This window comes from Bactrocera latifrons, unplaced genomic scaffold (assembly GCF_001853355.1).
Source record: "Bactrocera latifrons isolate USDA-ARS-PBARC rearing strain unplaced genomic scaffold, ASM185335v1 scaffold_36, whole genome shotgun sequence".
NCBI lineage: Eukaryota > Metazoa > Arthropoda > Insecta > Diptera > Tephritidae > Bactrocera > Bactrocera latifrons.
Window position 1 is genome coordinate 37,580 of NW_017537001.1, and position 12,314 is coordinate 49,893.

The window sequence follows — 12,314 nt, forward strand, 5'->3', positions numbered from 1 at the left end:
TTTTTTTGAAATTTGTTTTCATATTATTTTTGGTATTTATTATATGATCCCCAGCAACATTCCGTGGGATTTCGTATCAATGATTTTATTTGGTACGTCATTTGTTAGTGTTAACGCATTGCCATTAACCATTTTTTTGTCAGTTTTGTTAAATTTGCATTTAATTTCAATTTATTGCCGTCGCAGCGTTGCCATTTGCAATACGTTTGCGTTGCGCCGAATTTGCGTTTATTTGCGTGCGGAAAATACAGAAAATTGTAATTAGATTTTCTTTAGGCGTTCCCATGACCACCTGCGGTCATTTAATATTGTCGTGCAAATTTTTCAAATTAAGTATGTAATTTTATTTAAATTTGTTGTTTTTATTTTTGGTAGCATAATTACAAACATGGGGATTGCGGTTGTTTTTATTGTTGTTTTGGGGGTCAAATGGGTTGTTGGGGATTACAAAGCGTATGGCCGTGAATTGCAAATGCATTTTTGTAATGAGCGTGAGTAAATAAATATTGATGGATATGTACGTGTGTGTGTGTGCATGTAGTGTGTGTGTCAGGTTTAAGTTTTAAAGCAAACATAAGTTTTATAATTTTTTTTGTAAATTTTTTTTTGTAAATTTTTTTTGTAAGATTTATTTTAATATATTTTTTTTCAACAATTATTATTTTTTGTAGTTTTTGTTGTAATTTGTGCATTTTTCATGTGATTTGTAGTAGTTGTTGTTGTAATTTGTGCGTTTTTCATGTCATTTATGGTAGTTGTAGGGTTGTTTGTATGAGTGTGTGTGATTTTTTAGTGGAAAAAGGAGAAAAAATAGAATGAGAAGTTTTTGTATTAATTAAAGGAGTTTAATTGAGAAGGACTTGTTGTTTTTTATTTATATATGTATATGCATATTTTATGATGGAATTAATTCTTTAATAAATATTTCATTACTTAAATAGACACCGATAGTAAATATTATTGATATGATAAATGTTTTTGTTGTAAAATAGTTTTTGTAATATAATTTTAAAGCGTGAAATTTTGCTGCGAAGCGCAGGAAGTGAAACGATTTTTCTCGCAGGCATTTGGTGGCGTAGAGGGTTTTTAAAAAAATATATATATTAAAAAATTAGCAGTCAATTAAGTTGATTTCAATGTCTTAACGGCTTTTTGAACGGTAGTTTCCTAAAGTTTTACATAATTGAAAGCTTATTTATTTAGTTTAGCAACCGCGCATTAAATCAGTTGCACGCTACGCTGTTGTCCGAGATTTACGGAGAGATTTGACTCGATTACTGGGTATCAAAGAACCTGAATGTTTCCGGACTCAGAGTGACTACGAACAAACTCCAGGCGTGTACGCTAAAGAAATAGAGAATCGCTTCCATACTTTGAATGTAAGCTGGGGCGTGAACATTTACTTTACTTATTGCCACAGGAACCAACATACCGAACGAAAATTGATTTGATACAGTAGCAATAGAAGATAGCACCAAAATAACGCTCTATAAGATAGCCAACTTGTTTAACAAATCTAATATTACCATCAATTTTTTTTTTTTTCTAAAGACTGTCATTTCAGGTGTGTTCGGTTTATAGAGTCTATCCTATCGCGAACACAAGTAATTGAGTGGATCAAAGCATCCAAGCATGAAATCAGAGAAAACTTGCCTTATACAAGTCGTCCATCCACCTCTGCTAACGACGATCCAAAAGTGATTCAGATATTGGTATGTGTCACTCACATTAATTAAATTCGTAGAAAAGTTGCTTGATGTTATAATAGAAGGCTTCACTTTAATTAAACGTATAAATACTAATGATAAGACGTGAGTTCATGAATGTAACGTCGAAACTGTTCAACAATCTAGCGAATGGCGCTCCGAAAATTAGCGGACAGCCGCACATTCTAACAAGTGTATGGAAATTTGGATTAAGTGTTGTCTCAGGAACCTATTTTGCTTGCGATAATTAAGAGGAACATCAGTTTTGTAGAAATTATTGCTTCAAACTCTATGTTAGTCGAAGAAAAGCGCTATAGATATCTGATTTACAATTTTGCCAGATCACAATTTGAAGATAAAGTCCGAACTGGATCTGCTTTCAGACGGTTAACATAGGGCATAGTGGAGTGGATAGGTGATACCGTTGCTGAACTGTCAGAAAATACAGATTTACACGTGTACGATTCAAGATTTACGATTTAGAGGCGAGAGATTGAGATTCTGTTGTTAATCACGAAACCTTTGCAAAGGCTTATAAAAATAGTCAAATCCTTTATGGGATATTTATGCCTTAAAAAAGGGATTGATAAAATAAAATAACAGCTTAAAGGGAACTTGCTATTTATTCTTATAATAATTAGAACCAACTCTTTCAAGGGTAATGTATTTTCAGGCCAATCAGTAGTGATTACAAAAATTTCCTTTTATGCTAAATGTGATGTCTTAAATTGTAGAAACATTTTTCTGTGCTCTGTATACATATTTATTTAAGTTCCTTTTTATTTTGTTTCTTAATTTAATGCTCAGAAATTAGCCATCTTCCAATTATTCACCATTTTCGAAAATCGTTTCACTTGCCCGTGCAAAATTACAAAAAAAAAAATTTAAATAAAAAAGGTGCCCAAGAAAATGCCAAATACTACAATAACTGTAACACCGAGTAACCAGTAACTAGTAACGAGTAACTAAAGTGTCTCTTCATAAGGCAATATGAACGCAAATATGATTACTCACTCTGTATCCGTTATGCTGGTGAGCGGCGCCAAGGGCTGCATGGGCGCCACAATGCTTGAGGGCGGCGAACTGGCGCGCGAACCATGCCGCGAGCTTGAGTTCAGTGTGTGTCGCCCCAGCATACCGGGATTGTTGATGTCGTTCACCGCATGCGCGTGCCCATGCCCATTGAGCATCTGATGCGAACTGTGTAGCGAGGGTGATGGATTATGTTGGTGGCTGAGTTTACGCGCGGCGGGTATGTGATCCTCTTCGGCTGTGTATGGAAAATGATAACCGTTTTTGTCGGAACCCTCCGACATGCGATCGGAGTGATAGTCCGCTACTGTCGGCTGTTGATGTTGGTGTTGCAACTGTTGTTGCTGCTGAAAATTTTGCTGGCGCTGTTGTTGCGCCTGGTAGTCGTTCTTCAACAACGAATGCACCGAATGCATGGAATCGGCGGTACCAACATACATATGCGGTTTCTTAAGACTATAGTGATTCTCGCGGGAGCCATATAAATCGGGCGCAATACGCTCTTTGGACATATACGGTGACTCCGCTTTGGGACCCATATAGCCGAGTGTGCGTTGTTTATCGTATATGCTGTCGCTGAGGTAAGCCGCGTCAGGGTGGAAGGAACGCATGTGATTAACGATTTGAGTGCCACCATTGCCGCCACCACCACTGGTGCTACCGTTAGCACTGCCGTTATAGTCCTTTTCGCTACCGTAATGACTCGGTGGTTTGTAGTTGCCTGCCACGGGCAAGGTGTCGAACTGTCCATAGCTGTCCTGATACTCCTTGCGTCGATAAAGGTTTTCGTGTTCGAGCGTGTCATAACCGTTATCGTTACGTACATTCTGCAGATTTTCCAATATCGATGGTGGCATATTAATTTTGTTGTGATGCTGTTGTAGGTACGAGGTGTCGGTGAGATCTGGATTAGGCAGTGGGTTTGGTGATATGGTCACTTTTTGACCATGCACATGTTCATTGTCCGACGCGGTTTCTTGCGACCAACGGCCCACATTTGGCGGTGACTGTAGGTAGGCATCCGGCAGTTGGCTTGACCAACGCGGCGCGTACACAGGCTTATTAACACTGGGGAAGAGTTGCGGACTTTGCACAACATTTAGTTCGGGTGGCGTTGTCGCCTGCACATGTTCGGTAATGTTAGGAAGGTAAGAAGGTGTAGCGCTAACACCGGTACTTCGATGAGTACCCGAGGAGCGTGCAGTACGGGATTCATCATCATCACTTGAATGACTCGAGGCGAGCTCTAACGAACGCCCATCTGTTTCGGAACCAGAGTCGGAATCCTTGCGATGGCGACGTGATTTCTCTTCCCTGCGTCCACCGCCACCACCGCCGCCGGTAGATGAGTCGAACCCACGCAAAAAACTGGGTGCATCGCTGGCTGAATTATAGTTGGATGTAGACGTAGAGGTCTGACGCAGCTGGCCGTCGCTGTAAGGGAAAAATTAAAGAACAAATACAAAATAATTACTATAAGAGTTTAGTTTATCTAATAAAACGGAGTTTAAGGTAAGGTAGACACTGTTTATTTTTCATTTGGGTTACTATTTTAATAAGGTTAGGATATATCTTCGACATAAATTTCTACAACTCACCTATATGGACTGGAACTAGTTTTAGCCGTGCTTCGTGAAGTCGTGCTCGAGACGCTGATACCCACATTCCTCCTCGCTGTATCATAGCTGCCCGCGAGGAAATTATTGGGCCTCGTTGTACCGTTTACATTATGCGAGCTATTGCTTACCACTAGTGAAGAGTCTAAGAGTGGCACTTTCCGTCCCATACATCGCAAGAAAGTGCGCTGCAGATTCTCTCTCACCCTTTTGTTGATAATGCAGTAGCCAATGAGACAGAATATGGAATGTAGCACCACTACGCCCGACAGCAGAATGCTTAACATTTGTGAATTCTCGGAAGCAGCTAAAACGGCCAAGACCCACATGACGCCCATCAGCGGCAACGAGACGACGGATAACCAAAGCAACGTGCGTAGATTGCCAAAACCGAGTACGTGATCTTTGAGCGTAAAGGCGGCTTTCACGGAAACAAACAGTATGAGCAGATTCACCACCGACATGCCCGCAATGGGACCGACCAACCACCAAACAACCGGTTCGTAAACAGAGAGCCAACAGCTGTGCAATAAATAAATACGAATTAATTATGCAAAACAATTCAAAGTTCAATTGCCAATTTGGTCGGAAAATACTCACAACAAACTATTGCCATATTCATGCGCCCGCACGCCCACTGATAAACCGACCACAATGGCCGGTGCACCATAGCCCATGGCAAAGTAGAAGCCCATCGGGCCATGGTTGATGTCACGCATCTCGGTGAGCATGCGATACAGATGCACACAATCGACCGTAGTCCAAGCGAATGCCGCCAGCCAGAAGTAATGCAAGCAAATCGCAATAAGCTTGCAGGGGAATTCATTCTCGAGCAGATTGCGACGTGACTGCATGCCTACGAAGAATAACAGCTCGGCGCAGAAAACGCACAGCACTATATTCTGATGTATGGTGTTGGAATTGGTTTGTTGACCCCGCAGCAGTGCCAAAGCGATGAGCACGCTCAGCAGCACTGGCAGCGAGACCATAAATGCTGAATACGACGTAATTTGTACCAATAATGAAGGCTCAGGTATATCTTCGGGATCGATAATATCCACAATCACCGCATAGTTGGAGACGTGTGTGCAGGTACAGTTCACAATAATCGGTTGACCATCCAGTGGCAACTCATCGAAGTCGGGCACTTCCGTTTGGCAGCCGAGACGTGTCCATTGGCTGGTGAATGAGTTCCAACGCACGCACTGTGGATTGGAGCGTGGTCCGAAACGCGCTGGCTCCACATCTAGCCACATTTGCAATTTTATGGGTTGTGACAGATGTGGTGAGCCAAGCGAACGATAGATCACATTTTGTTGCGTTTGTTGTTGTTCGGATGGGTAGATAACTTCCACTTGACGTTTGACGAGTCTGCGATTACGGTAGATAGCTTCATTCTCACCCTTTTGCTGTTCACTGGAACCTACATCGAAGTGTGGACTCCCTACTTCTGGTGAATCTACGACCTCTTCACCAGTATCACCATGGAACTCGATATTTTCATCGTCGAAGCGTACACTAATGTGTGGTTCTTCACCACCATCACTTAATTCCACCGCTTCGTTGCTTGACACTTCGGCAGACGTTTCTTGTGAGTTGCTTGTCGATGGAGGCATGATTTCGTGCGCCGTAATGCGTATATTCTCAATCATGTGCTCCTCGCTGCCACTACTGCTCGTTTTCGGCACGTCGAATACCTCGATGAATTGCTGTTCATTGGAATCTGTTTTTTGTGAAGAAATTTTACGGTAAGGTATCTCTATACGTTTCTCCTCGGTGTCGCTGGATGGCACTAAAATGGCGAGTGACAGTATAGGCGAAGCGACTTCAATATCGACACCCCAACGACGTGTGATCGTCTCATCGTACATATCGGGTAAAAGTTGCCCTACATCCTTATACTGTGCGTATGAGATAATGGCGCGATAGTCGTTGGCGTTCTGAGTTACTTCATTGCTGCCGGGTGGCGTAATACCCAACATGTCCAGTGGCACCAAAACTTTCGTATACTTATCGAACTTCGTTTTATCTTGTATGTAATTATTGTATTTGGGGAAAGTAATAACGGGTTTCTGCTTCGAGGAGTGCTGCAGGAAACCACTAGTATCTGGTAGTATTACACTTTCTGTAGTGTACGCATTGGGTTTGAGATTCAGCTTAGTTTTGTGGTATTCGCTGAGCTGTTCGGGTTCGTAGCCGAAAAGTGATTCTGTAGTGATAATATCCAAAGCGAATATCATATTCCGTTGCACAATCTCAAATGGATTCGTGTACGTATCATGTTGTGAGCTAGATAAGACTACCATATACTTGTTGAATGCGTCCACAAGATCGTCGGGTCCACGCTGTATCAATTCCGTGGCACGTTTCCATTCTGCAGCATATTTCCGATCCAAAATAACGCTTGCGGCATCTACTAGATTTTTAATAAAATACTTATCTTGACTATGCGTCAGGTTTAAACCGTTTTGCATTAGTTCGTAGTTAATTAGCTCCTGCAGTATGCCTTCGGTAACTAGCAGATCAGCGCCGTAGAGCCGATCATGTGTAAATTTAAGCTCGTCTGATAGATAGTCCATCTCCAGCTCATTTGACCACATATTGTTGCCTTCGTTGATCAAGAAGGAGGATTCCATTTTGTACCGACGACTATCCTTCACCAACTTCTTCTTCACCGCGCTCGAGCGATCAACACTTTCACAGGCCAATTGCAAGTTTTCCACCATTTTGATGGCAACGAATGAGTTCAACTCTAGCTCTAGCTTTTCCAGTTGCGAAAGTTGTTTACGTAGTTCAACAAATGGATCGGATGTGCAGTTGAACATATCCGGTTGGTTCCAGCCACCTGACATACCATCGCAGGTGCGTTGTCCTTTACCTCTGGCCGGCGAGGGACAATTCTCTATAGTTGTGCTGCCAAGCGGTGTGCGTGGCCACCAGATGCCGGCCGCGAATGAACGTGGACAGGCGTCATAGACCACCTCGCAGCCGTTAAGTGTTACCTCAGCATACGGATTCGAGCAGGAGTCACAACGTCGTCCAATAACACCTTCACGGCATTCACATTGTCCAGTCAGACGATTGCATGCACTACTGAAGGACCCAATTGAGTAGCAATCGCAGGGTATGCATGCAGTCTCATTTGGCGGTTGGTAATGATTCGTCTTGCAATAGCACTGACCGGTGGTCTTATTGCAATCTGGATGATAGCCTTGTTTCAAATTACATTTACATGGTCCACAAACCTTTTCACCCCACCAACCACCAGGACAAGGCTGCTGTACGGTCTTCTCGCAGTATTCTCCATGTTGCAAGGAACTGTTGCATTCACACATATAACCACGTGGTTCGCTGATATTCGCGCGGCACACGCCAGCTGTGCAAGGTTTCACGGTGCAGATAGGTATGCAATCGGATCCTACGTAGCCAGGCAAGCATTCACATTGCGATTGATCCCAAGTCGTTGTGCAAGTGGAGTGTGGTGGACAGCTTTCAGGGCATTCGGCGCGCGACAAGCAGCCGTCTTCAACATTCTCACGTATAGTTGGACGCGATAATACGGACTGCGAGGCGCCAATGCGCACATTTTGTATGCAACCTTCGAAGGGCAACATATCACCAACTGCTCCAATCGAACCGTCTGCGCTGCCTATCACAATCTTACCAACATAAAGTCCTTGCACCTTTTGTGACATTGGCACGACGCCTGTGCGTTGACCGTAATCTACAGAAAACTGTACCTCGGATCCAAGCCATTTCACTTCGATGCGATGCCAGTTGCCATCAGAAAGATAGGCACCAGCCAAGTACATGGGCTCATTATCGTAAATGTAGTAGAGTATGCCATTCTTCAGACAAAGTACTGCCGAACTATTCTGCCCGATTTGGATTTGCAGCAGAAATGCATCCAATTGTAAAGTACGCATTGAGAGTGACGTGACCCATGGCAGTTGTATAGGCCTCAATAATGGATTAAAACTGAGGCTGCCATCTCCGGAGAAACGCCAAGGTGCTGGTATAGTCTCTTGACAGGCATTACCAGCATAACCCTCCGGGCACTCGCAGGTATAGGTATTCCAACCTTCACGACAAACACCGCCATTAAAGCATGGCTCTGAAGAGCAGAGTGGTGCCTTCTGTGGACAACCAGAGATAGTGCCATTATCTGCAACATACGAGTTCAGGTCTATGTAACGTTCATCAATGCGTAAATCTGAAATGCAACCAATGAAATCCTGATTCTCCACCGGAAAGTGTGCGGGTATACGTGGCAGACCACCAAGTTGTAGTGGACCGGTCAAGTCCAAGAAACGGTGACAGGTTTCGGTGAGTAGCGCACAACGTTTGTCGAGTATGAGTGTCGTCTGATTAGCACAACTCCAACGATCGCCCAGATTACCAGCCAAAGCTATCGCCGTATCACATTTATCGAGTACGAGTGTCACAGTCCGGTTGAGGTATATCACCTCCACATCATGCCATTCGCCATCCGACACCTTCGCCTGTTGTACGACTGACACACTCTGCTTGTTGTCGCCCAGTGAGTATGAAAAGCTAACATGACCCTCAAGTATTTCAAGCGCGATGAAGTCGTGCAATTCATTGTACCGTCCATTGTAAAGCAGCAAACCATTTTCATGCACTGTTGCAAATCGTAGCTTAAGATTGAACCGGTGTCGCTGTTTGAGACTTTCGAACGTGAGGAAAGAGTTCTTAGAGAACGAACGGGAACGAAGCTCACATGTCGCCGTGTAAGGTGGTGGCTGTGAGCTCAGGAATGAGTTCATGCAGGAATAACCACCATCGCAGGCTTCGGACATGCAAGGCTTCAGCGTCGATATATCAGTTTCACAATTAACGCCTGTATGCTTTGGTGAACACATGCAAGTGTAGCCGCCTTCGCGTCGTACGCATGTGCCGCCATTTCGACAGGGGTCTGAGTAGCAAAGATCCACTTCCGTATCGCAGAGATAGTGCTCTTTGCTGCCAGTGAAGCCCTCGGGACATGAGCATGCAAAGGTGTTCACGGGATAAATGGGACGGAAGAGCACTGTGTCGCTGTGTATGAACTCTGAGGCATTACCGAACTTCAGCACTGTGAGGCACTCTTCGAAGTTAAGACAAGGTTCGCGCACACACAGATTGTCATCGAAAGGCAGCACTTCAACTGTGGCTAGACGTGCCAATATAGCGCGATTCAGATAGACGCGTTCTTGCAGATACTGTGGTGTGTAGAATTCTTCGTGTGAGACATCGGGACGCTTTGCGGAAAAACTCACATTCAGTATGCGCGTTGTCACATCGGTATCATCTTGTATGGAGAAAACGAAAATATTTTCCTTTGGACATGGAATAATAGCAGCCAAACCGTCGAGAAAAAAGTTTAAGAGTGGCGATAGAAAAGCCTCCTCCGTCATTTCATTAAGGCGTACTGTAACGGAATTGAATAGCATGTCTTCGGTGATCAAACGCACGGAAAGCTGCATAATTGCCTTGGCTTCATTGATGCCATCCGAGACGGAGACCTCCATAGTTGCAAATTTCGGCACATTCGTATTCAACTGTGGGCTCAAGATTAAACCGCCTGATGTGGTATTTAAACGCAAAAGATTAGCATTGTTGCCGGAGAGTATGCGGTACGTTAGTTTGTCGGTGACGTCAGCGTCCGATGCTGGTATTCTGCCGATTTCACCACTAGGGAAGTGATCGCGAAAATTGTTGAAGATCACCTGGAAGTCGCGTAAAACTGGTGCATTGTCGTTAACATCGGTAACCAATATCTCCACGTGCGCATCGTTACGCAACGGAGGACTGGCGGCGCGTATGACCAACTCGAAACGCTTGCGATTGGATTCATAGTCGAGCTCGGTCATGGTCAACAACTGCGCACGCTCTGAGCCTGGCCGTGTAACTAACGAAAATGAGTTTGAGTCGTCGCCACCGATAATAGAGTAGTGTACCACTGCATTGACACCCTCATCTGGATCGTGGGCGTGTATTTCACCAACCACCGAACCAACAGGAGAGTTTTCCGGCACATAAAGCGTAATTTTGTCCGAAGGAAACGTCGGTGGTGAATCATTAACATCTTCCAAACGTATTTGAACTTCAACAGTGCTTGATAGCGGCGGTGAACCTTTGTCCACAGCAATAGCGGTGAGATGATAAGTGGCCACACTCTCACGATCCAAACCCTTGTTGGTGCGTATTGTGCCTGATGTAGGATCGATAACAAACGAACCGTTCTCGACATCGCGATCGCTCAGCAAATACTTTATACGACCATTCAAACCAATATCTGGATCGGTAGCAGATACTTGTATAACGGAGGTCCCGACAAGCGCATCCTCCAGTATAGATGCTTGATAGAGTGGATTCTTGAAGACGGGCGGATTGTCATTCACATCTGTCACGCTTATCTCCACATCTGTAGTATCACTAAGCGATGGATTGCCACCATCCTTGGCGGTGACGGTGAGTAAATAACCGCTAGTAGTTTCACGATCCAAAAGCGCATTTGTCACAATTGCGCCAGTTTGTGGATTGATCGAAAAAGGATCCGGACTGCCTAGTCCATTTATGCTTTCCTCATTCAACGAGTATGTGATCTGCGCATTGATGCCAACATCGCTGTCGGTAGCCGAGACAACCAAGACGGTCGTACCAATGGGCGCGTCCTCGAAAACTGAAGCGCTGTATGGTGCATTTTCAAAAATGGGCGCGAAATTATTGGCGTCCGTAATATTAATATTCACAGTAGCGGTATCCGAACGACCACCCGAATCTGTAGCTGTTACGGTGAGCACAAAACGTTTCTCCTGTTTATAGTCCAAGGATTGTGCAATAGTAATGAGACCACGTCCATTCTGTGAAGTAATCGCGAAACGACCGCGCGTATTGCCAGAAGTGAGCTCGTAATGTAGACGTGAGTCCTCATCCGGATCGGTGGCGGTGACTGTTACCACAGGCGTACCCGGCGGCTGATCCTCACCCACATTGGCCTCATAGTACTTCGGATTGAAAGTGGGATCATTATCGTTTACATCCTGCACTGTTATTACTACCGTGGAGCTTGCAGATTTCGGCGGCACACCGCCATCTTTGGCAACAACTTGGAATGTGTAACGACTTTGTTCCTCGCGATCTAATGGTTTGATCGTTTGCACCCAACCGGTTCGTGAATCGACAGCCAGCGGGAAATTATCATCACGCTCCGAGATGCTATAAGCGATCTCGGCATTTGCACCCTCATCCGCATCATAAGCCTGTACGCGAATGATATTGTAACCCACCGGCACATTCTCCAGCACAGATTCCTGAAACTGTGAAGTATAGAAACGCGGCGCATTGTCATTGGTATCAATCACATTCACCAACAGCTGTGTGGTGTTACTGCGCGATGGACTTCCACCATCCTGTGCGCGTATAACCAGACGATAGCTGCGTACGCTCTCATAGTCCAACGGTTTGACGAGACTCACATCGCCACTCATCGAATCGATGGAGAATTGTGATTGCGTATTACCGCCAATGATCGCATAACGTATTGCCGCATTGTTGCCCTGATCGGCGTCGGTGGCACGTATGTGTGCCACTATGTTATCATCACCCCACTGATCTTCGGGTACTTGCACTGTGTAGGTACGTTCACTGAATTGCGGATAGTTGTCGTTGTCGTCCAATATCTTCACGATCACTGTTGCGGTAGCGGTTTTGCGCTCACTCTGCGCCGAAGCCATATCCGAGGCGGTCACAATGAGATTATAACTGTCCGAAGTTTCGCGATCCAACGTACTACGTGTCGATATCACACCTGAGCGTGCATCAATACGAAAAATTGGCAGCTCTTGATCTTGCAAGGTGCCAGTGCCATCTGTTAAAAGAAATGAAATATGAATAATAATACAAATACAGTTCGGTTAATATGGAGGTTAAAGCCAATTCTCGAAAACTTGCTTTT

General features: G+C 44.5%; 1 protein-coding gene across 4 annotated transcripts in view; it reads right to left on the reverse strand.

Annotated features, from left to right (window-relative positions):
- LOC108971807 (protocadherin-like wing polarity protein stan) overlaps positions 1–12,314 on the reverse strand; it is a 115,001-nt gene that overhangs the window by 13,568 nt on the left and 89,119 nt on the right. For 3 of the 4 annotated variants that reach the window (XM_018938092.1, XM_018938094.1, XM_018938091.1), the window contains exons 6-8: positions 4,955–12,227; positions 4,337–4,876; positions 2,721–4,172 (exon numbers count right to left, since the gene is read on the reverse strand). In XM_018938092.1, the coding sequence (XP_018793637.1) occupies positions 2,721–4,172; positions 4,337–4,876; positions 4,955–12,227 (9,265 nt within the window). Of the gene's footprint in view, positions 1–40; positions 293–2,720; positions 4,173–4,336; positions 4,877–4,954; positions 12,228–12,314 lie in introns of those variants that run through there. The other variant, XM_018938093.1, reaches the window with a different exon arrangement.